We start from the raw sequence: 25,124 nt of genomic DNA on the forward strand, positions 1-25,124 counted from the left end.
TGCTGGAGAAGACTCTTGCGAGTCCCTTGGACTGCAAGGTGAACAAACCGGTCAGTCCTAGAAGAGATCATCCCTGACTGCTCCTTAGAAGGCCAGATCCTGAAGATGAAATTCAAATACTTTGGCCACCTCATGAGAAAGAAGGACTCCCTGGAGAAGAGCCTAATGCTGGGAGCGATCGAGGGCAAAAGAAGAAGGTGACGACAGAGAATGAGGTGGCTGGATGGAGTCACTGAAGCAGTAGGTGCAAACTTAAATGGACTCCGGGGAATGGTAGAGGACAGGAAGGCCTGGAGGATCATTGTCCATGGGGTCGCGATGGGTCGGACACGACTTCGCACCTAACAACAACATATATTGTTGCCTAGAGTAAAAGTCTTTATTCTGGAGTGGACATGTTGTAGTAAGGAGAAAATCCTATCACTCTACAAGTAAGTCCTTGATTTAACCATCCTCGATGCAAATAAAGCAAATAAAGCATACCAGCATTCCGCAGGGCCTGTAAGACGGAGCTCTTTTGCCAGGCTTATAACTGAGGCCGGGCGGAAAGAAGATCAGCCCCCCCTCACAAACTGGCGGTAGAGAGCATCACCCCCCTCCGTAGTTGAGGATGCGGAGAGCAAATGAGTAGATTACGCCATCGCTGTTGCCATTACTGTAAATTATCAGTTTTTATTGTCATTTTATGGTTTTAGGGGACGGGGTTATGTAAGCCGCCTCGAGCCTTCGGGGAGAGGCGGGGTATAAATATAATAATAATAATAATAATAATAATAATAATAATAATAATAATAATAATAATAAAAGAATTCTTGTAAACCGCCACGAGCCATTTGGGAGTGGTGGTATAGAAACTGAAATATATAAATAAAATAAATCAAACTGCTGGGTCTGGCAAATTAAAACAATTTTCTGTATAGGTATTGTTGCTGCTGCAAAAGTATAGTGGCAATGGAGCACAACAGCTTTATTTTTTAAAAAATTGCTAGATCACTGTAGTGCTGTAGCATTATAATCTATGACTGTTTCCACACCCAAAAAACCCAGCGCATTGACCACCATAATGCTCTGCGGAATCACAAGCATTTCACACAGGAATCTCGCTATTCAGGTACAGCTCCATATGCGCTCCCTGTTTACCCTGCACTTTCTGAATGCTGTTAAAACTGCTGGATTCCTCCCCCTCTCCTGGGAGGAAATTCGTATTTACCTGAAGTGGAAGCTCAAAAGAGTCAAGTTGGCTTTCTCCTCTGTTTTTTGGCTTAAAGGCTGACATATGAAATCTAACCAATGGTCTGCCTCTCCCCCTGCCCTCCTCCCTTCCTTTCCATGCTGGATTTAAAATTTTTTGCATTACATCACTAATCTGTGGTAGCATAAGTGCTCACCCCCAAAAAGGGTCAAAATAAGGAAAATGTGCTCAAGCCTCTGTAGGGTAAAACATGTTGTAAAATTAAATATTAAATTTATTAAAATTTAGAAGCCAAGGCTTAAAATATAGCTTCATTAAAATCCAAGTGTGCATTCATAATAATGCCACTACTGACCACATGGGTTTCAGCATTGCTGCCTTTATCAATGGACAGGCATAAATTAATAAAGCATACATAAAATACAGGAACAGATATGTTAAATATATGGTTGGCTCCTTTACATACATTAATATAATATGTTAACTATATAGGACTACTGCTCTCGGACTGACTAGCCACAGAGATCCATGCAGGGGTCACCTCCAGATTAGATTTCTGTAACTCACTCTATGCGGCCAGTTTGGTGTAGTGGTTAGGAGTGCGGACTTCTAATCTGGCATGCCAGGTTCGATTCTGCGCTCCCCCACATGCAACCAGCTGGGTGACCTTGGGCTGGCCACGGCACTGATAAAACTGTTCTGACCGAGCAGTGATATCAGGGCTCTCTCAGCCTCACCCACCTGACAGGGTGTCTGTTGCGGGGAGAGGAATGGGAAGGCGACTGTAAGCCGCTTTGAGCCTCCTTCGGGTAGGGAAAAGCGGCATATAAGAACCAACTCTTCTTCTTCTACTGTCTTTGACCGGGAAATTACAGCTGGTGCAAAATGCATCTGCTAGGGTCCTCACTGGCATATTGTGGGGGGCCCACATCCAGCCTGTGCTGAGGCAGTTGCCTTAGTTGCCAGTTGTGGCCTGAGTCAGATTCAAGGTTTTGGCATTAACCTTCAAGTCAATTTTTAATGTGTAGGACTAGGGTTTCCCCAAACAGACTTTGGTGCCCACAAGCAGATGTCAGAAGTGGGGACACTTGTTTTTCGAGTGCCTGGGACCATGATTCAGATCTGAAGAAGAAGAGTTGTTTGTAATATGCTGCTTTTCTCTACCCGAAGGAGTCTCAAAGCAGCCTACAGTCACCTTCCCTTTACTCTCCCCACAACAGACAACAGACACTCTGTGAGGTGGGTGAGGCTGAAAGAGCCCTGATATCACTGCTCGGTCAGAACAGTTTTATCAGTGCCGGGGTGAGCCCGGGGTGGCTGCATGTGGGGGAGAGCAGAATCAAACCCAGCTTGCCAGATTAGAAGTCTGCACTCGTGACCACTATACCAAGCTGGCTCTCAGGACTACAGGACTACAGTGCAGTGGGAGATGGGGCTTCAGCCCTTTGCCTGTGCCATTTTTCTGACCTCAAATGGCTCCAGGTTCATTGCTTCTTTGAGAACTGTATGTGCACTAATGCTATTGGGGCAAAAACCTCCCTTGGGATACTTCAGGTTGGCTAAACTGGGGAGGGGGGCGAGGGCTGAAGCTCCTTCTCCCCCTGTGCCGCAGTTCCAGTCCAAATACGGGCCCTAGGTGCTTGAAAAACAAGTTCTCCCACTCTTGACATCTGAATGTCAAAGAAAGGTCGGGACATTCCCAACACTGCATGTTACAGATTTCAGTTAGTAGTTTGGGCCACAGAAACTGAGCAAATGAAAGAGATGCTTCCCAAAACAGGGCTGCCTTAAGGGAGGCATGACGGAGCAAAAAAAATCCATATGAAAACAGCCATGATGATGTCATGGGATGTAGTCAAATCATTTAATTGCCTGCTGAATTTGGGATTCCATGTTGAAAAGTTTTGGACTGTAAAATTGTGACATCAGAGCAAAAATAAACATTGCTATTCCTTGTACATGCTGCAAGGAATATTCCCTTACATTCACACTCCCCCCTATATTGAATGAGGAAGATCAACAAAAAGCAATGCCTGATAATTTAACTGATTGTTTCATAATTGGGTGAACACACGTGGCGAGGTGTCATGCATTTCCCCTTCCTGGGGATTATAGAGGCTATTATGTCACTTGGCTGTCCCACAGGCATGGAATTTATTATTAGGACTGCTAGTGTGGTAAGGGTGCATGTCTTGCCTGTAGCTTTCCTTGCTTTGTAATAATTACTTCAGCAGGAACTGTTTGTAAACATTTTAAATATTAAGTGTGTTTTAGCGCCCCCCCCCCCCTTTGTATGTGTGGGATTGACACTTCTCGATTGCTTTTATTTTACAATAATTAGCTGTCTGCAAGTCTGAGTGGCAGCTTGAAGTGGGCTGCTACATAAAGGAAAAAAAGCATTTCACAGCAGCTGTGCTCACTGATACGCCATCAGAAGAAAAGGGTAAAAGGTGAGGTCTGTACAGGGTTCCGTGTGCAACCACTGAGAAAACTGACATTCATGGCACAAAAGCAGATATCAGCTGTTGGCTCTCATGTCACTGGAGACTTGCCATTAATATGCTTAAGATGCATCCAAACTGACAGTTTTTCATGCAATTTGCTGCTGAAAAGTGCATGATGAACTAGTATAATTTAGCTATCCTGTCATTATTTCTTCCTGTGCATATGCCACATCCTGAATTGTGTGTGTGTGTGTGTGTAAGAGAGAGAGAGAGAGAGAGAGAGAGAGAGAGAGAGCACTTCATTAAAGAGGTACAACTTGGGAGTATACAGACAAGTCATTTCATCCTAACAGAGCGCTTAGGTTTTAATGGCTCATAACCATTTAATAAAAATAAATAAATAATACTTCCCAAGTGATCACCTCCTCCCAGCCATGGCAAGTTTGGGGCATTTCTGGCTCTGCTCAGTTCAGGGACGGATCCACCTGATGGGTGGACCCACCTGGTTGATGAGTGCACATGCAGCCAGTTCAAGGATAGTTTTACTTCCTCCTGCTTGGAAGTCGGGGGAGGGACTGGCCAGTTTAATGGCTTGCAGCCATTTCAATGGATGGTTTTGCTTCCCCCCACTTCCAATCTGGGTCTGCACATCAGCTGTTTAAATGGTTCAAATAGCTGAACTGGATAAAAGTACAGTAAATATTCAGGGAAGGCACCTTCCCGAACATTGGGGGCTCCCAACTGTTTCAAGTTTGTGCTGAATTTTGGTTCATGAACTGGTTTGTGCCCATCCCTACTTTCTCCTTCAACCAACCATATTCACCAAAAAAGTCTGAATGAACAAACAGCAATATTCAGGGCCATTTCGCACGGCTTCAAAGTAGCACAATGGTTGCTATTTGGAAACGCTACTAATTTGCCATAACCCACGACGTCGTAGACAATCTGCAACAATCCTGAAACCAATCAGCAAAAAGCGCTTCGTTGTGGCGCTTTCAGGGGAATCCAGAAAAGTGGATTCACCCTCCGGATAGCGATACACTCCTGCAACCAATCTGCAACAGTAGCGCTAAAGACCTGTGCGTTACCATTGTTGCTGGTTCTTCAAAGTCCCTCCCCCTGGCTCTCTCCTCCAAACTTCCGGCGAAGCGATCGCCATTTTTTTTTCTCCGAGCGAGCGGGGATAAACGCACCGGCGAGCCTCTTTCTGTTTAGAGGCTTCCCTGGCTTCAGTCCTTCACCTTTAGTCACTAAGCACAAACCACTGAAAAGCCCGTTTGCTGAAATAAAGTCCCTTTATTTTTTACAAATAAATTCAGCCAAAAATCGGGCCCGTGAGAGGGGGGGGGGATTTTTTTTTTATCACTCGAGGCAGCGTGCAAACGATCATACAATCAAACGACAGCTCACATTAGGCAGCTGGATGGGTCTCTCCGTAGCAACGAATCTACCTAGATTCGTTGCTATGGGTCGTTTTTTTTTTTTTTAAACCTTTCTTAAAGGGAAAGGGGCTGTTTGGGAGCATGCTAACGGCTGCCCATTGGCTGCTTGACGGCCAGGGGCGGGACGAGCTTGGCAATAGCGCTTCCTTTCTAGCGATTTCTGCCGAGACCGGAAGCCTGTGGGAAACGCTAAAAAACGCAACTGATTCCACTAAAAAGGCAGGTATGCATAACGACGAATTCCACTATTTTAAATGGCGATTTTTCATTCCGCAAACAATTTGCAACAAAGATCCCTGTGCGAAAAGGCCCTCAGTCTAAAATGGAAATTTCCTAGTTTTTTCCAAGATTAAAGTAGATTTCCTCCAGGAAACATCTCTCTCTAAAAGCATAGACATTTCTTCTACAGAAAGAAAATCAAACCATTTCAAATTAGTAATATCCAATTCCTTCCTGAGAACTTTAATAGCAGCTTCATATTCTAAGCACATTATCTTTGAAAGTCGGAAAGGTATACCTTGGTGTAGGATTGCATTGTAAACTTGTTTCTTGTATGAAGGATGATTTTTCTTCATTTGAACCCCCCCCCCCCCACACACACACACACTTTCCTCTATTTTGTATCCAGTTCATTTTCTGGGGCAGCAATCAGAGCCCCCAACTGCAACTAGCCATTTTCTGGTTTGCCACTCTAGACCTCATTTCCTCATCTTTTCACTTCCTAATCCAAAGTAACATCTGCGGTTATAGGATAAATATGGTTCTTTAAATTTCCTTTCCTTTAGCTCTCAAAAATAACTAGTTCTTGTGTAGTTGCGTTGTCTGTGGAACCATCTAAGAGGATGCTTAGCTGATTGCTAACAACAGCTTGTTTCTCAGTACATTTATTGTGTTGCTGATAATCTCCATGCATCTCATATCCTTTGCATACCGGTCACTTATTTATATCTCAGATTTGTTTAGCAGTCCAATTATTTCCCCAAGGTCTGTAAATGATTGGCTATTCTTGGCAGTGTAGTAGGATGCATTGAAGAGAGCCTCTAACTACTTGAATGTTTTCCTTCCATTTCTTTCATGCACTGTACATAGGACAAAGGACAGATCGCTGCATCTTCTATGGCCAAGTGATTTATTGTGACATGTGAATGTTTCAAGATAAGGTAGAATGTTTTGTCACAGACATGAAACATGCACCACATTTTCCACTTCCAGATTTAGGGTCAAATTTTAACTGCAGAAACTCATAGAGCCACAAGTCTTCAAGCTGCCTTTGGCCTATGCTAGGCAAGTCTAGACTGGCAAATTGCTAGGCTTGCTTGAGAGGAAGCTTTGCATTTGTTTCGAATCATCAGAAGGGTTATATTCAGAAGAGCTTGTGGCATACATGTTTATATTTATGTTGTGGTTATCCTGTCTATTTAGAGGACTAGATGAATCTGCAAAATGTCTTCCTTTTTATTGCTGAAAATGGAGTCTATCCCTCCCTGTTTAGATATTTTGCTGTGCTTATTCTCTTGTTCTCGCTCTTCTGTGCATTGCTCACTAACTTACAAGCTATTCTGTGTGTTTTCTATCTTCAGTCATTTCTTCTATTAAGTAACAAACAAACAAAATTACTTTTTACCTTGAAGTTATAATTGTAGTATTGCTGCTTCTGCTGTCTTCCACATGACAGGGCTTCCCACAATTTCCCTGCCCCAGTCTCCCAGCAGTAGCCACAGTGTTTGCAGGTTGTTTAAAAACAATCATTAGAGTAGACCATTGTAACTGTAGCCCCCCAGTGGGGTGCACATAAAAACAATTAAAAACATTTAAAATTATGAAATAATACAATAAAAGCACATAATCAAACAGCACAAGAACCAGGGGGAAATTGCAATAGTTATTAGAGGTATGCCAAGTGAAACAAAAGTCTTCACCAGCTGTCAGAAGGCACCAATAAAGGGAGACAGAGGAAGATATTTCAAATTGATTGTGCTTTAGAATGGCCAGTTTCTTGTTTCCATTTTAAAATTAGAGTTCCTCTGAAGCCCCAGTTTACAATGGCAAACAATGACGTTTCCAGCTCTTTTTACTGTGGAGATATGAATGAGATATAAAGGAGAGGTGCAGGTGGTTTTTATCCCAATTGCCAGGAAAAGAATGGGAGGAAAGGCTGCAAGACAGTAAAAGGGATGTTTGCGGGCTGGTTGTTTGCATCCTGGAATGAGGATAAGAACACCCAAATTTAGGACAAGACTGTAAAAGCTCACCAGGCTTCTGCCAGAGGACTCCGCCCCCCCCCCCCTCAATCTGTGCCAAGTGTGGCTGAGTAGGTGTGTATACACACACATACACATGTTGCCAATGATCATAGCTTGCATTGTCAGTGGGTTCTGCCATGCATTCTGTACACACAAGATATTTCCCCCCATATTATTAGTTCATGTGAATCTTTCCCATGTTTCACAGTGGCTGATAACACAGCAGAGGATCCCCTAGTACTCTGCAATATGGAAAACTGGGCTTTGCAACTGCTTGACAGTTTTTTAAAAAGGCTTGTCAATTTCAACATCAGGTCCCCCCCCCTTTGCCCCCTCCCTTGCCTGTAGTCCTTTCTGTTTCCTGTCATTCAGTGAACTAACGCTAAAATGCAAAACCTGAACTATGAGGCACTTGCTGAATGCTACTGCCCAGCTGCAATAGGGCAATTTTGTAATTTTTAAAAAACTCTGAACACTGCCTCCCACTCATTACAAATGATGTTCCAATCCAGTTTAGAAAAGAGCATCTTTAAAATTGTAGCCACAGAATAAATACACTAGAGGAAAAAGAATGGCATGTTTGGCAGGCACAGAATGCAAAGTCAAGATTAAAGGTTTACCGCTCTGAATATCTGCAGCAAGATGTACATACGTCATGGGCCTTAGACTGATAGGTTTGCTCAGTTAGCCTGAAGCATTTGCATTTAATCAATCAATGTTAATTAGTTTAAAACACAGAACTCTGGAGTAACTGACTGACGGACTCAGTTGTAAAACAATTTAAGTTTTTCGTTAGGCTACTGTCACAATGTTTGCCGTTCCCTCGAAAGAGATGGCATCTTACCCTGTTCAACTTGCTAGCATTTATTGTACAGATTAGGGATATGCTGAGTGAAGATTCCTTCCGAAGGGGATTAGTTCTTTGGATCTCTTGAAAATGGTTTCTCTGAAAGACTGAATATGGCCTTTTGGGCTATCCTGTAGCATCAGACCAGATTGTCTGGATGGTCTGGAGTTTCAAAATAGTCTTTTATCTTATACCCAGTCCTATTTTTAACACCTGCAATGCTTTTGTTGTGCTGCTAGAGTACACATGCTGGCAAAAGAAGGATTTCCTAGTTCTAAATCCATTGCCCTTCAGCAATGTTCTGCTTTGTCCTCATGTTATGGAGTGCTTTAAAGGAAGTAGCCTCAAATAATACTGTCATTTCCTGAGGGATGAGAATTTCCAGGTGCAGACTTCCATTTTCTTTGAATGAGAGAACACGGAAACTCGAGACCTCAGGATATCTCTTTATTTATGCATTGAGAATGGGGGCTCAGATAGGGAGTACCGCTACAGAAAACAGAGGCATCTCCTTTGAAACAAGTGCCATTCACTTGAAGCCTCATCTCCAGATGGCCATTGACTACAATTACCATGAGCCCCTGCCAATTGGTAATTGTAGTCATGGTAATTGTAGTCCATGGGCAGCTGAATAGCCACAGCTTGGCACCTCTGCCCTAGACTGTCAAGTTCAGGAGAAACCACGGCGACACCGAAAGAAAAAAAAAGGGGGAAAGGTAATTTAGGTTTTTTAAATTATGCATAGAAGCCCTTCATAATCTAATTCCCTAAACTGCAGTTTACTCAGTTTGTGCATAAACCCATGCCTGGTTGGGCTGTCCCATGGGCAACAGTTTCCTTTGGAAGCCCACTTTTGCTGCAGCTGCCATTACAGTGCAGCAGCCATTCCCCACCTTGTACCCAGGAAGCTTTTTCAGGGATTTTATTTTACTGGTAGTACAGATAGCAATATACCATTATATCATTATATTGATATCAGAGAAAATCTAGGGGATATTTCAGAGGTGTAGTAATCCACCTTACTGCTGTGGGGAAGGGGATGGGGGTCCACTTCCCAACAGCATTGAATCTAGGGCAAATAATGCATGCGGTAAAAGTCACTGTCTGTAAAACATCCACATTGTTTTTTCACCGATAGACTCACAAGGAAATACACAAACTGAAGAAGATCAGTCTCAACCCCACGTTTGCTAGCACGTATGTTTCCCTGAACAGAACAGCCTTCAAGCCATCAGAGCTTAATGAAGAAACTTCCTTATTAACAATTAGCAGACAATAAAGTATACAATCAAATATACAAAAAGTGTCACTTCATGCAGATCTCCACTAAACTGAAACTATGCTCTGCTTAAGATACCAACGTGGGTAAACTGTTCTCTGTGAGGAGCAGGGCTTTCTCAGTAGCTTCCCTTCAACTTTGGAATGCCCTGTGTGGCAGAAGGGCTCTTTCAAGGCCCTCTATTCATGCACATGTGGGAGAGAATAAGTTGTCCAGCCTTCTTGGGCCCTATTTAACCCATCTCCTTTTTTTCTCTCTCTCTCTCCGGCCCATCTCCTTCTCTTTGTTTATTTCCTTTTTCCATTTTCTATTGGTCATTGCCACTTTCTAGTCTTAGAAGAGCATCTCCTGCTAAACGGTTAGCACTTTAGCACTCTTTACTGCTTTGCCACTTCCAGCCTCTGCTATGATTGCATTTTCCACTTGGCTATCTCTCTAGCTGCTGTGGGGACTAACAGATGCTCTCCAGGAATGGAGGGGGTCATACTTTGTTCCTCCCCTTTGCTTCTCCCTAATAAGCATGTCCGAATTTGGAGTGGAATGATTACAGAGATCAGACTGGCAGCCTCCAATTTGTAATATGGCTTAATAAAATAATAGAAGAGCATGCATGTCTATTTACACAGCACATCTGAGCAACAATTCAAATGAAAAAATATAAACACCAATCTTCTGACCCTGTTTTCTGTTAAAGTAAGGATAGGTTCTTTCTCCTACAAGAATTCACACAATTACCATTTCTACATTTGAGATATACCTTGGGCCATTCCGCACAATGACCAATGTTGCTAAATGTTTGCAGTATGCAGAAACGCTATATTTAATAGTGGAATTTCTTCATTCCACACACCTTCAATTCTTGCGGAATATTGAAGTCCCAGTAGGAGGCAATATTTTTCCATGCTTCTTCCCACCCCTGGCTGTCAATCAAACAGAACAGCCAATGAACTGTTGTGTTTGTACTCCCGAAAAACCCCTTTCCCCTTAAAAACTGTTTAAAAAAAACCCGAAAACACCAGTAGCAACAAATATTTGTTCATTCAATGTCTCAGAAAGACCTTTTTCGCTGGCGTAGGAGCTGGTGCTTAATCGTTTACATGCTCTTCAAGTTAAAAAAAAAAGATTTCTCCCCATGGGTGCAATTTCTGGCTGAAATTATGGGCAATGTCAAACAGGGGGTTGTATTTGGAAACTTTAAAGACAATTGCAGAAGGGAGCTTTATTTTACTGTTCAGCACTTCTGTGGAGGGACTTCAGCCGAAGAAGCCTCGCTTTTTCGTTGCTTTCGACGGTTTAAGGGGGGGAGTGGCGATTGCATCTCTGGAAGCTCAGGGGCAAGAGCTAGGGAGGGACATTCTTTCTGCCACTATTTTGAGAACGCACATGTCTTTTGCTGATGTGTTGCAGCTTGTGCTCAGAAGTGTAGTGGTTTTTCCGTGGGGAATCCACTTTTCTGGATTTCCCCCTATACGCTATAAAATTCCAATTGTTGCTGGAGTTTGGCGGGAGTTTTGCGATTTGTTTACAACGTCATGCGGAACATTAAATTAATAGCGTTTACAAAAGGTTGTCAGGATTGTAGAATCTCTGTCATAAATTAGCCTGAGTTCCTCCATGTCAGTTATATTGCTTGATTGGGCCTGGCGCCTCTTTGCCCAGGCCTTGTAGTTTGCTAGCTATAAAATTGAATAGTGATGTTATGTTAACCTTATCTTGTTGTGGGCTCGCGGGGTTGTTGTCACCTCTTCAAGGCTGGGAGAGCGAAATCCTGTTTATGTAACACATATGTCTTTTCTCTCTTGCCCCCTCCCTTGGGAACTGTCAAGTTTTGGGCGGGAGAAATGTATTGATAAGCTGGGGCAAATCTGGCCTCTGGCAGATTTGACTTCTCAGTCTCTTGCGTATAGTGCTATCAATAAAACTCTTTGTATTAAGAAGTTTGTTGTGAGTTTCCTGTACGTTTGACATTAAGTCAACCCGAAGAAGTCACGGCTTACAATCTGGAAGGTGGAAGATGCATACAAGCGGCTATCAACATCTTTAAGGCTAAAGCTCTTGCACAACTAACCTATGGGGCCCCAATAAGCATCTCTGGTAATCTGTCTAACCTAGAGAAGGTCCAGTCTAAATTTCTGAGAACTATTCTCCAATTGCCAAATAACATCTCCAATATCGCAATTAGGATAGAGACTGGAATGGTTAATGTTCAGACTAGGCTCTGGATGGCAACCCTTATGTTCTGGCTTAAACTGGTATTTCGGCAGAGGGGTCTTATCAGCCTCCTACTGACAGATTCATTTGTCGCCCCCTGGTTAAAAGCACTACCAGAGAAGCTGTGCTCCTATGGTCTGTCCTATCAATTTATTTTGGGCCTGGGACATGACAAAGCGAAAGAATTAATAAGGAACAGAGTAATAGATGTAGAAAGACAGCATGATATCAATAAGATATTGGACCCACTTTTTGGGAAAGACCTTCTTAATAAGGCTGTCTTAATGCCATATTTAACTGATCTTCTAAATTCTGAACAAAGAAGATCTTTTACTCTTCTCCGCTATAATGCCCTCCCTTCCGCATTCCTGGAAGGAAAGTTCAAGGGGCTACCGATAGAAGCACGTAAGTGTGTCTGTGGCGAAGGTCAAATAGAGACAGCTGAACATGTCCTATTTGAGTGCAGGCTCTATCGTCACCTCCGTACAAATTCACTGGCCCCATTGCTCGCAGAATGCCCCAGAGGTTTGAGGAAACAGCGTCTTAGGCTACTACTTTCAGACACAAATAAAGATCTAACAAAAATTATTGCTAGATTTGCTTGGGTAGCTATAAAAATAAGGCAGAGCTGGACCAACCCTGTTCCCTAGTGCTTTTATATTGGATCCATATACAATTGTTCTTATTTCTTAGTTTTCACCCATTTATAATTGATTTTATATCTGTAATTTTATGTTTTTTACTGGCTGGTCTATGACCGTAAATAAAATTGATTGATTGATTGATTGACATTAAGTCAAATCTCACAACTCCTTTCACCTGCCAATATGCAGGGCAAAGGACATACTTTCACTGAGCAAGGAGAGGGCCTGGATTGGGACCTCTCCCAGGGCGACGGTGCTAGTGGAGGGCCGTACAGCTCGGGCATGCTCAGGGCCGTGTCAGGAACAACTCCTGGGCCCGAGGATTTTTTGGAGCGGCACGTCACCGAACGCAGGCGATTGTCGAAGTATGACCGCCCCACTGGGGATGAACAGTGGCCGGAACATCTCGGAATGCCTAGCTACGGGCTGGAGCCCGTCGGTGAGACACAGGACCTGCAGTACAAGCTGGACAGGGTGACCAACTGGTTGCAGGATCTATCGGGTCGGTTGGATCCGGAGGAGCAACGCCGAACCCAACGCCTCCTGAAGGAGGTGCTTGGTGGTGGTGCGCACGACACCAGTGGACGGAGGTCGGGTGGTCTGCTCGCCCTGCGGGAACGTGAGATGGCGGCCATGCAAGCAGCGGCGGAGGCCGAGGCGGCGGCCCGGGCGAGAGCGCAGAGGGAGATCGAGGCCGAAGCTGCGGCTCGGGCGAGAGCGCAGAGGGAGAACGAAGAAGAGGAGTGCGAGGACGCCGGCGGTGGCGGAGAGGGTGATGGAGCCGGAGCTGACGGCGCGGGAGGAGAGGATGCAGCAGCGGCGGCGGCGAACGTTGCGGGAGCCGAAGCAGCGGCGGCGGCGGCAGCACGAGAGGCGGCGGCGGCAGCAAGGGCGGCAGCGGATGCGAGAGCGGCGGCAGGAATGGGACGAGGCATCGGCCGTGGTGCGAGAATCCCGGCCCCGGCCCCGGCGGATTGGGGCCAGGGACGCCTGCCTCCTCACCTCCGGGGGGTAGAGATGCGGAACACCTATAAATTCAAGGCTAAATTTTCGGGGGACCACGCAGCTTTTCCTACGTTCCTGGTGCATCTTCAGGCCTACATGATGGACATGGGGTTCACTTTTCATGACGACGCTGAGCGTGTGCGGTTTGTGGGGGAAGCCCTGGAGGGCAAGGCTGCAAAGTGGTTCCTGGACTTGTACCGTTACAACCCACGAGCCATCCGCAACTACAACCACTTCCTGCGCTCTATGCGCCAGATGTACGTGGAACCGTTTGAAAGGGAGACTGCGGAGAAGAAACTTAGAGCTCACCGGCAAGGAAAGTTGTCAGTGGTCGAGTACGCCAGAGAATTTAAGGAGCTGTCCTCCTCGGTGCCGGACTGGACCGAGCCCCAACGCGTGCTTGCGTTCGTGGGGGGTCTCTCACCAGACCTGGCCAACAAATGCCTCCTGCTAGACGACCCGCTTACAGTCGACGGGTGGGTCCAACTGGCTGGTGAGATGGAGAATCGTCTGGAAAGGGCCTCAATGGTCCAGGTGTTGGCAGGAAAGGCTGGGGCAAAAACCTCCACCCCAGCTAAAGTCAAGCCAAAAGCGAAGTTGGAGCCAACTGAGCGCACTCGCCGCATGGAGAAAGGGCTGTGCTTGGGATGTGGCCAAGCTGGGCACTTCCTTGCACAATGCCCATCGAAAGCGGCGGCAGGGGCGAGAGCTGTCAGCAGCCCCCCGTCGAAAGCCCAACCCACCAAGAAACCCACCCCGAAGAAAAGTGCCAAGTCTCTACTGGTGCCGGTCGGTGCTGTACCGGTGGTAGACGACTCGGAGGAGGGCAGTGGTCAGGATGACGAGGATCAAGCTGAGGAGCAGTCGGGAAACGAAGACGGTCTGCTGTAAAGGTGCCCCGCCAGCAGGCCGCCAACAGGGGCAAACGCGCGGTGAGTGATTCCCCCTTACTGCTCCTACCCGCCAATCTCTCCAACCCCAAATCTGGGAAAACGGTGGGAGTCCGTTGCATCGTGGACTCAGGGTGTACTCAATCCCTGGTGAGCCCAGCACTTGCCGAGACTCTGGGGGTGGGGAAGGTGCCGTTGGGGGAGCCTTTGCCGATCACCCAACTAGATGGGAAATGTGCTCCCGGAGGGGAAGCCACAGTGAAGACGCGCCCCATGGACTTGGACATAAAAAAACATTGGGAGCAGATTCAACCCTTGGTAGCGCCTCACTCTGCTTTCCCATGCGTATTGGGGCTGGATTGGCTAAGGGAGCATGACCCCCTGGTGAAGTGGAAAGAAGGGACTGTGGAATTCACCTCCCCTGCTTGCGAGCAACACGCTCGGCCACCGTGTCTCCCGGGCAAGGGGGTAATGGCAGCGTTAGGGACCGTGGGGGCGGGGGCTCTCCCTCCGGAGTATCGGGACTTTGCAGACGTATTTGCGGAGGCGGAGTGCAACCAGCTTCCCCCCCACCGTAAGACTGACTGTGCCATCGAGTTAAAGAAAGGGGAACCCCTCCCCAAAGCCAAACTTTATTCCATGAGTCCGAGGGAAATGGCTGAGCTCAGGGAATTCTTGGATAAGAATCTGGCGAGGGGTTTTATTAGGCCAGCCACCTCGCCCTTGGCGGCCCCGGTTCTTTTCGTGAAAAAGAAAGACGGTTCGCTGCGCCTTTGCACTGACTACCGGGGCTTGAATGCTGTTTCTACTTGTAACGCCTACCCGCTGCCTCTGATAAAGGACTTATTGGGTCACGTGGGGAAGGCGCGGATTTTCACGAAACTGGACTTGAGGGAGGCCTATTACCGGGTCCGGATAAAGAAAGGACATGAATATCTGACTGCTTTTAACACCCCCCTGGGGCAATTTGAGTACACCGTAATGCCGTTCGGCCTCGCCGGCGCTCCGGGCGTGTTCATGAATATGATCAATGAAATTATGCACGATTTACTGTATCAGGGGGTGTTGGTGTACATTGATGATATTTTGGTGTATTCTGAAAATGTTGAGAGTCATGCTAACTTGGTCCGTGAAGTGCTCCGCCGTTTACGGAAGCACCAATTGTTCGCCAAACTTTCGAAATGTGAATTCCACCGGGATGCAGTGGAGTTTCTGGGTTTTCGAGTTTCCCAGGCAGGAATTGAAATGGACCCAGGCAAAGTGCGGGATCTGTTAGCTTGGGAACCCCCCCGCACTAGGCGGCAACTGCAACGTTTCCTGGGGTTCGCTAACTTCTACAGAACGTTCATCCCCAGTTTTGCCAAAGTGGCATTGCCTCTCACTGACCTGCTAAAAACGAAACAGGGGGGAAAAGCAGCGAGCCGCCCTGGGGCGCCACTCCAGTGGACCGCCCAATGCCAAGAAGCGTTTGACAGACTGAAGTTATTATTCACCTCCAAACCGGTGCTGGCCCATGCCGACCCCACTAGACAATTTACCGTGCAAGTAGATTCCTCGGACGTGGCAATGGGGGCCGTGATCCTACAAGAGGGGGAGGACGGGAAGTTACACCCGTTGGCCTATTTGTCTAAAAAATTCTCAGGGGCTGAAAGGAACTGGGCAATTTGGGAGAAAGAGGCGGCTGCAGTGAAATTAGCTTTGTCCACTTGGAGGCATTGGTTGGAGGGGTCCGCAGTCCCTTTTGTAGTATGGACGGACCACAAAAACCTCCAGGTGCTCAAGCAGCCCCGCTCGCTCTCAGCGAAGCAGATGAGGTGGGCGGAGTTTTTCGCTCGGTTCAACTTCTCCCTCAAGCACCTGCCGGGCAAAATGAACTTTTTGGCGGACGCCCTGTCGCGCCTGCCCCAGTACAACAGCCAACGTGACCCATTGGTGGATACAGTGTTTACCCCCGCCCTACTGGGAATGACCGCGGTGACGCGCAGCCAAACAAAGTCTGGAACGTCCATCCCAGGGGGTTGGGTCCAGAAAGAGGTGTCACAGGACTCTGAATTCCACTCCCTCCGCCCAGACCTTGTTGAGAAAGGGGGGTTGTTTTTCAAAGGCGAGCGGCTTTTTGTCCCAGCAGCGGCGCGCGGGGACGTTTTAAAACTTTGCCACGATGCAAAAACCGCTGGACATTTTGGGTTTGTGAAAACCCTGCACCTGGTCAGGAGACATTATTGGTGGCCAACTCTGCGTAAGGATGTGGAAAAATACGTGCAGGGGTGCCCCACTTGCATCGCCTCCAAACCGGCTGGTGGAAAGAAAAAAGGACTATTGCAGCCCCAGCCCACCCCCTCCCGACCGTGGACGGATGTCACAATGGACTTTATCACTGACTTACCTCCCAGCCAGGGGAAAACCGTCATTTGGGTGGTGGTGGACGCTTTTTCCAAGCAGGCTCATTTTATCCCGTGTGCAAGCCTGCCCTCAGCAGCTAAATTGGCTTCATTATTCGTAACCCACGTGATACGGCTGCATGGGATCCCGGGACGTGTACTGACGGATCGGGGGCCCCAGTTCGTTGCCAAGTTCTGGCGGGAGCTCTTGAGACTGCTAGGTGTGGAGCAAGCCCTTACTTCGGGCTATCACCCGGAGTCGAATGGCCAGACCGAAAGGGTTAATCAGATCCTGGAACAATACTTGCGCTGTTTCATCAACCATCAGCAGGACGATTGGGTTGCCCTATTGCCACTAGCTGAATTTGCCTACAATAATGGGGCCCATGCCTCGACAGGCGTATCTCCCTTTAAGGTAGTGTACGGGACCGATTTAGTGGCAGCGCCCACCTGGGAGCTTAATTCGTCCGAGGCTCCTGAAATCAATAAGTGGGCAGAGACTATCAGTGCAGGTTGGCCGGTAATAGTTGCTAGCCTCGAAGAGGCAAAACAAGCCTATAAGACCCAGGCAGACAAGAAACGGGCATCTGCGCCTGTGTGGAAAGTGGGAGACCTGGCCTATTTGTCCACCAAGAACCTGCGGTGCCAACAGAAATCCAAGAAGCTTGGCCCAAAGTATGTGGGGCCATTCAAGGTGGTAAAACTGATTAATGCTGTAACTGTGGAGTTAGCCTTGCCAAAAACTTACAGGAATGTGCATCCGGTTTTTCATTCCAGCCTGCTGCGGAGAGCTCCTGATCCGGACGAGTGGCACCCCCCTCCAGCTACGCCTGTGCCAATATACATCGATAAAGACACCCATTATGAGGTCAACCAGATTTTAGACTCTCGTGTGCACAAGGGTCGTCTCCAGTACTTGGTTGATTGGAAGGATTTCCCCTCAGGAGACAAAGAGTGGGTTGAGGCTGGGAACGTGAAGGCGCCCCGCCTTCTCCGGGCTTTCCATCGAGCGTTCCCTGATTGCCCTCGCCCGGTTGATGCAGGCTAGGTGGGGGAGGGAAGTTTGTTTTAATGCGGAGGGATGTCAGGATTGTAGAATCTCTGTCATAAATTAGCCTGAGTTCCTCCATGTCAGTTATATTGCTTGATTGGGCCTGGCGCCTCTTTGCCCAGGCCTTGTAGTTTGCTAGCTATAAAATTGAATAGTGATGTTATGTTAACCTTATCTTGTTGTGGGCTCGCGGGGTTGTTGTCACCTCTTCAAGGCTGGGAGAGCGAAATCCTGTTTATGTAACACATATGTCTTTTCTCTCTTGCCCCCTCCCTTGGGAACTGTCAAGTTTTGGGCGGGAGAAATGTATTGATAAGCTGGGGCAAATCTGGCCTCTGGCAGATTTGACTTCTCAGTCTCTTGCGTATAGTGCTATCAATAAAACTCTTTGTATTAAGAAGTTTGTTGTGAGTTTCCTGTACGTTTGACAAAGGTAAGACTTTGGCTACATTTAAGTTGTGCGGAATGGACCCTTGTTTAGCCTCACTTTGGATTTTCTTTGGATGCTAGGAGTCAATGCTAGACTTTTTGTATATAGGCTTTCCTCCCTTTGCCAGGCTGAAACTCGCCATATGTTTTCCGCATCTGAGTCGGAAGGAGGTAGCGTCCCATCATGCTTTCCTTCTTTCCCTTTTTCAAAAAAGGGTTGGGGTTTTTTGCAGAATGATGCCCGCTTGCACCTAATTCCATCATTCTGTGCCCTCGATTACCTCTCCCCTCCCTCCAAGTATATTTGTGTTTATTTTTACAAAAACAGGTTATCTAATTACAACACTACTGCAGTGTAGCAAACAAGGCTGCTACTGTTGTTGTTTTTACTTAGAGACAGTGTTGTTATGCAATAACCCCTTTTTAAAAAGTCAGATGTTTGGGGACAGGGAGGGAGGGAGGCTGGCAATGAGGAAGGGGGCATGCACAAATCACTGAAAATGGTATATGGGAACAAAAACTCAAATGAAAGCATTTCTTCATTGGACAGCTCCAAATTAGTTTCCACCTTGAAAAATGAAATCACTGCAACCAAGAATTCCTTAACTGCGTGATGAGAGGGTGATTCAGGTCTGTGTCTGGAAAGGTGGATTTTAGTGCAGAAATGGATGAAAATGTTGGCCTTTTAAAAAGGCAAATCTGAATGATATTGCTAGTGTGGAAACAATCAGTGGGTTCATATCTCTGTTTCAGGGATGGGGCTTCATTCTTTTTTCTTAGCAACTTATGTTCATAGTGACCATTTTGACAGAGCTGAACACTCCCAGTCAAATATAGGAAGGTGAAGAAAAATCGAAGAAGACCCAGTTCCTTTCTTCCATTCCCCATAACAATAAATCAGCTGTCTTTTCTGTTCTCAAGAGAAAGTGACCCTGGAGGATTTAGTCTTTCAAGCCTCTGAAGCTGTGATATGACTTCTGCAGCTCTATTTTGTCTTTATATTTGTTTTTTTGCCTAGGTTATCCACATATCTAAAGACCGTCCTGGATGGCTTTTCTGCTGGGAGATGAGTTGTATCTACCCTGCTTTCCCACCAAGTCCTGTTAACCTGTAAAGGACCATATATATTGCAATATGCAATATAATGACCAATTCCATGGTGTACACAAAGCAGTACACAGATAGTTTAATATAATAACAGTTCAAAACACCCTACTCAACAAGTGAAAAATCATAATAAGCCACAAAGTCCAGTTGGATGACCAATTAAACACTTGGAATATATTATGAACACCTTATAACAAAACAGCAGGCTTCAATAATATTCACATCTGGATATGACTGGTAAAAATAGTAATAGCAATACAATACACATACCAGCAAACAGATACCAAACAGCTTCAGGTGCTGTGTCTGCCTCTCTACCATGGGTTTGAACATACTGGGAGCCAGGCAACAAAATAAATCCCTGGAGAGCCAGCTTGGTGTAGATGTTAAGAGTGGCAGTCTCTAATCTGGAGAATGGGGTTTGATTCCCCATTCTTCCACATGCAGCCAGCTGGGTGTCCTTGGGCCAGTCATAGTTCTCTCAGAGCCCTCTCAGCCTCACAGGGTGTCTGTTGCAGGGAGAGGAAGAGTAGGTGATTGTAAGCCGCTTTGAGACTCCTTCGGGTAGTAAGAAACAGGAACCCCCCCCCCAAAAAAAAGCCAGTTTAAGAAGATGGGTCCTAATGGGAAGTGGGTTTATTCTCCCTACATCCACATAGTATGGTGAAGCTTTTCAAGTATCTTCCAGCTTTCCCTTGGTCTTGCTGTGGTTTTCTCTAAATCTGCTTCCTACCTTTTTTGGGACAGATGGCAGCCAAGTCAGGGTTGCCACTGTGTGGATGGGGAAGCTCTGATTTCCCCCAGTCCTGTTTATATTGGCATCATTATCCATGTCCAGTGCTCCATAGCCACCAGCAGCCCAGTGCCACCAGGGGGCTTTTTCATAAAACAAAAAATCTATGGAAGCCTAGTGTGTGAATATTCTTTTACCATGATGAATACCTTTGCATTTGTAGCTGTGATAAGAGCCCCATTGCAGTTCACATAATCTGTGATGAAGGGACGTCTTTGGGCATTCAGCACTAACTGAAGTCATCACTCTGCATTCCAATCCACCTTTCTCATATAATATGACCACCCCACAGTTGCAAAATATAACTCAAGTCTCATAACAGGACCTATGATACATCTCTAGCCCTGTGTCTGTTAAAACTATATGGTTGGCAGAGCGTTTGTCCAGCTTGAAAGGGTACTGAGGTTCTGACCCCCACAATAAAACCCAACCTGGTTGAGAGGGAGAACAGATTTGAGCTTTACCCCTTTTGCCTTTTGTCTTTTGGGTTTCGCAGAGGTTCTAAGAAGGGTTTTTTTGAGAGTTACATCTGGAAAAAAGTTGTGTTTACTCGTGTGATAAATCCTTTTATCATCACAATCATTATTCTCTGGAGTGCTCTGGAGCAGGAAATATCAAAGGATGTTGAATGAAACTCAACCACTAATCTGCAACCCTGCCAGCTAGTTGGGCTGATTTACAAGTAATGTTTCCTATGAGCTCTGTCATTTCTCTCTCTCTCTGTCTACAGATTTGGCGGCTTCAGCACCTCCTAAACGCCACAGGGTGTTGGTTTCCTTAGAAGCCGGTCCATGCATTCCTACACCATGGCCTCACCAGACAGAATGAGTGGCTCGGATAATGGACTAGATGAAACAGAACTCAGTATCACCCTCACTCTCCGGATGCTTATGCATGGAAAGGTAAATACACTGGGATTTCCATATTAGGCAGCAACCCTGTTCCCATTGCAGGCAGGAGGACACCTCCATTGCACTAGGACTGCCATGTCCAGGTAAAAAGCATTCGTTGTTACCCAACTCCAAGTTCCAAAACCTAATCAGCCACTATCCTGCCGGCTAATCAGAAGGGGGGGGGGGTTTAAACATTCTTTCTACACAAATGCTGTGTTGCAATAAATGGGAAGCAGTGGGATTAGGAAGCAAATGTTTTAATCCTTGTGAAGATAAATATGCTGATGAAATTTTCAAGGTATTTCAGTTAGAAGGTGCAATTTTACCAGTGTGATTTCTTTTAAAAATTAGAGGAAATCCCTGATAATAAAGATGGTGAAAGGGCCAATGACCAGGAAAAATGTCAACCTTCTCATTCAAGAATGATTCATGTTCTCATTTGGGGGGAAGAAGAGTTTGGCATTGCATAAACAATTGCTACTGCATAAATTTTCCCTAATCCAGTTTTTCTTGTCTATATTTTGCAGGAAGTTGGTAGTATCATAGGCAAGGTAAGGCTGATATTGCTATGTGTCATGGCTTTTTAAAAATTATATCCAGTGTGTGAGTCTAATAGAATTTCTTGTTCTGCAGAAGGGAGAGACAGTGAAAAAGATACGAGAACAAGTAAGTGCAATGGGAGAAAAGGGCAGTGTATGAATGCAAAAATAAATAAATAATTAAAAGTAGCCCCACTCTCAGTCGGGATGGGGTTGGGATGGGATGCCAGGCTCACAGGTGCCAGCTGGTTGGTTTTCAGATGTGGTATGATATAAAACATATGTGCAATTCTGGTCATTTTGTATGCAGAAAGCTATTGTAGGGGAAATGAGGATCCAGAGAGAGAATTATGAAGGGAGTCTAATGAGACAGAAAGCTGAGTCAGCATTTCTTTGAAGTTAGCTCATTATTCTACATAATTGTATATGTTGCTTTGAAGAATGAATGCATATCCTTCTAACTTCCTCACTGTAGTAAACTTAAAGATCATGAAGCCTGTGTTTAGTGGGCGAGAGCGATATCTCTCATTGAAGAATGTGCTCACATTTCATTGAATATTAGGTTTGTCACCCCCCTCCCCCCCTCCCCATGGAGGCAGCGTTCCCCACTGCCAGGCCCTGACCCATAGTTGCTGATCAGCTGGCTGGGGTGGGGGGGGACGACTTACCAGTAGAAAGAAGGTCTAGGCCATGTTGCTCAGGAAATGATGTCATTGTGGCAGTGACTTCTGGATGATTCTCTGGTATTTGAACAAAAACTCTATGGAAGAAATCAGTTTTAGCACTGAGGTTTTGCCTAGTTCTGGAGCATCACCTGGGAATCATGGGCATGTTGATGTCACTTCCTATGTGACCTTGGTGATGTAGCCTAGGCCTTCTGTCTACTGGTAAGCTCCCTCCTATCCTCCACCAGTTGCCAGGAAGGACCTGACAACCCTTCTGAGAATATTGACTATTTTTCAGAGCTTGGTCTGCACAAAGCACAATTTTCTCTACAGGTCTTTTCAGTATAAATGAGGCAGGGCTTACCTGCTGCTGAATTTGCCAGCTTCAGCCAAGCACTGATTTGAGGTAAACACATAAAAAATGTGAGTTTAAATGGTCTGTGAGCTTAAATGGACTCTGGGAATGGTAGAGGACAGGAAGGCCTGGAGGATCATTGTCCATGGGGTTGCGATGGGTCGGACATGACTTCACAACTAACAACAACATAAAAAAAGAAAAGAAAATAGCATTGGGGAGTTCAAATTGTTGCAAGAGACATATTCATATTGTTGAAGGCTTAACTCCCCCTCTGATGACAAATTCAGTGTGAACACCGTTAACTTTTGTTTCTCAGAACAAGTAGGGAAAGTGCTACATATCTTCCAGATATTATTATTTCTCCTGGTTTTGGTTACTAGAGTACAGCCCGGATCACCATTTCAGAAGGATCCTCTCCAGAGCGAATCACCACTATTACAGGATCCACTGATGCTGTTTTCAGAGCTGTTTCTATGATTGCTTTTAAGCTGGAAGAGGTAAAGTAACCCCAGATAATGATTCTGCACAACACAGCAATTGTGAGAAATGTCACCTTTCTCCATCATTGGATAAAAACAAAATAAATGGGCGGTTTTGTACCATATATCCGATTAATACTCCTAACTATTTTTGGATTTCTGGCAATGTGATATGTGTTGTGAGCTTGAATATTCTTACCTGCTTTTCTTAGTCTAGTGACTAATCAAACAATAATATTGGAGATCTAGAAGAGAAGAACCAGACCATTCCAAGTTAACCCAGCATGGCACTGACCACTGTCTAGCTTCAAGTACCTGGAACAAAGGGTACAACATAGAATGCTATATTCTTGCCAGTAATTGTGGGGAATTGTGATGGAAAGATTATTTTTTTAAAGTTCACTCCATTGATTTTGCTTTATTTCAGGACCTGGGGACAGGCCCTACCAATGGGAGCACTATATCCAAACCACCTGTAACACTTAGGCTAGTCATCCCAGCCAGCCAGTGTGGTTCACTTATTGGCAAGGCAGGAGCCAAAATAAAGGAAATTCGAGAGGTGAGGACTTCCATGTATTAATTATTCCTGTTACTGCATTCCTTTCTGTAACTTACTTACATGGTCAAGACCACCAGTGCCCCTTATATGGTTTTTGATGTAGTGACACTTTTTGATAGTTCCTGTTAGCTTGATTCTACCAGAGTTTCTTTTTTTTAAATACTGAAAAGCTGCACCTCTGTCTGCTGTCTGTAAACTACTCCGTTATAGCCTTCTTCCTTCTTAAGTAGGAATTTCTGGAAAACGACGAGTTTTCTTTTCAGCTTATAAAAAGAAAGACTGATCAAATTAAAACATTTGTGTTTGGATTGATTAGTGTGTTGCAAAATGTGACACGAGATGAAGCCCTTGGGTTCTCTGACTAAATGTGTGGGCTTTTGAAATGCCCTTGTTATCTGTCTGGCGCTGTTTTTGACTGGGTTTATCTCCATGTGGACAGAGTTTGCAAACAGAGACTGAGGTTTTGTTTCTGGCCCCATTTTCATTGCAGACCACAGGAGCACAAGTCCAGGTGGCTGGAGACCTTCTCCCCAACTCCACTGAGAGAGCTGTGACGGTTTCAGGAGTACCAGATGCCATTATCCAGTGTGTGCGACAGATATGTGCTGTTATCCTAGAGGTGTGTTTCTTATCCCTTGCCTTCCACTTAATTCCTCTTCTGTCATTATCAGGCAGAGAGAACACTTAACAATGTGCCCTCTTTTCCTCTCACCATGAAGAAGTGGTACCTAGTGAATGAGTATTCATCTGAGTTTGGAGTAGATTGGCCTACATTTTCTTTCAGACTTTTACCAACAATTTAGGGGGCTTCAGTTTATATAAATGTTAGTGGAATATCCATCCCCAATACTAGAGTGGACAATGTCTTTTCTCAATTGACTTTGCTATACTTATCCTTCCCCTCTTCTTTTGAGGTCCCATTCAGCTAGAGCCCATCCTGCTAGCCATGCTAATGAAATGCAAAAACACAGGAATAATAGTGCAACCTTCTTCATAGGAACACCTGAATTATACTGAGATCTCCCCATAACTGTTAATTACTGAAATTAATCGTATCCCAGATTTGGCATTTCATCAACACAGTACTCATCTCCAGGAATTATCATCATATCCTATAAATTATGAGTGCTAAAAATAGTTAGAAAATAGTGAGCACGATTGACTCCAGTGCTGTATAGTGGTTAGAGTGCCAGATTAGAACTGTGAAAATCTGAGCTCAAATCCCCGATTGCCATGAAACCTAATGGGGGTGATCTTAGGCCAGTTACTTTTTGTCAACAGACATCTCAGAAGATTTTATCAGGATAATATGGAGAAGAGGAGAATTATATTTACTATCTCATTTCAGGAAGGGCGGCTGGATAAAATACATTCGAATGAATGAATGAATGAATGAATGAAGGAAGGAAGGAAGGAAGGAAGGAAGGAAGGAAGGAAGGAAGGAAGGAAGGAAGGAAGGAAGGAAGGAAGGAAGGAAGGAAGGAAGGAAGGAATGGGTATTAAGATGAATGGCTTTTCTTAAAAAGCACACTGATTCCTCCTTTGATTTCCTTTAGTCACCACCAAAAGGAGCCACTATTCCCTATCATCCCGGGCTCTCCTTGGGACCGGTTCTCCTCTCAGCCAATCAGGTAAGGGACACATACCTGTCAGGAGAGCATTTTCTGTTCAGG

The 25,124-nt window shown here is 45.5% G+C and overlaps 1 protein-coding gene across 3 annotated transcripts in view; it reads left to right on the forward strand.

Annotated features, from left to right (window-relative positions):
• The window catches only part of PCBP4 (poly(rC) binding protein 4), a 56,801-nt gene that overhangs the window by 15,356 nt on the left and 16,321 nt on the right, over positions 1-25,124 (forward strand). For all 3 annotated transcript variants that reach the window (XM_077325871.1, XM_077325870.1, XM_077325872.1), the window contains 7 exons: positions 20,689-20,860; positions 21,379-21,402; positions 21,485-21,517; positions 22,794-22,910; positions 23,320-23,451; positions 23,942-24,070; positions 25,008-25,082. In XM_077325871.1, coding sequence (XP_077181986.1) covers positions 20,750-20,860; positions 21,379-21,402; positions 21,485-21,517; positions 22,794-22,910; positions 23,320-23,451; positions 23,942-24,070; positions 25,008-25,082 — 621 coding nt within the window. In that variant the 5' untranslated portion in view covers positions 20,689-20,749. The remainder of the gene's footprint in view (positions 1-20,688; positions 20,861-21,378; positions 21,403-21,484; positions 21,518-22,793; positions 22,911-23,319; positions 23,452-23,941; positions 24,071-25,007; positions 25,083-25,124) is intronic.

This window comes from Paroedura picta, chromosome 3 (genome assembly GCF_049243985.1).
Source record: "Paroedura picta isolate Pp20150507F chromosome 3, Ppicta_v3.0, whole genome shotgun sequence".
NCBI lineage: Eukaryota > Metazoa > Chordata > Lepidosauria > Squamata > Gekkonidae > Paroedura > Paroedura picta.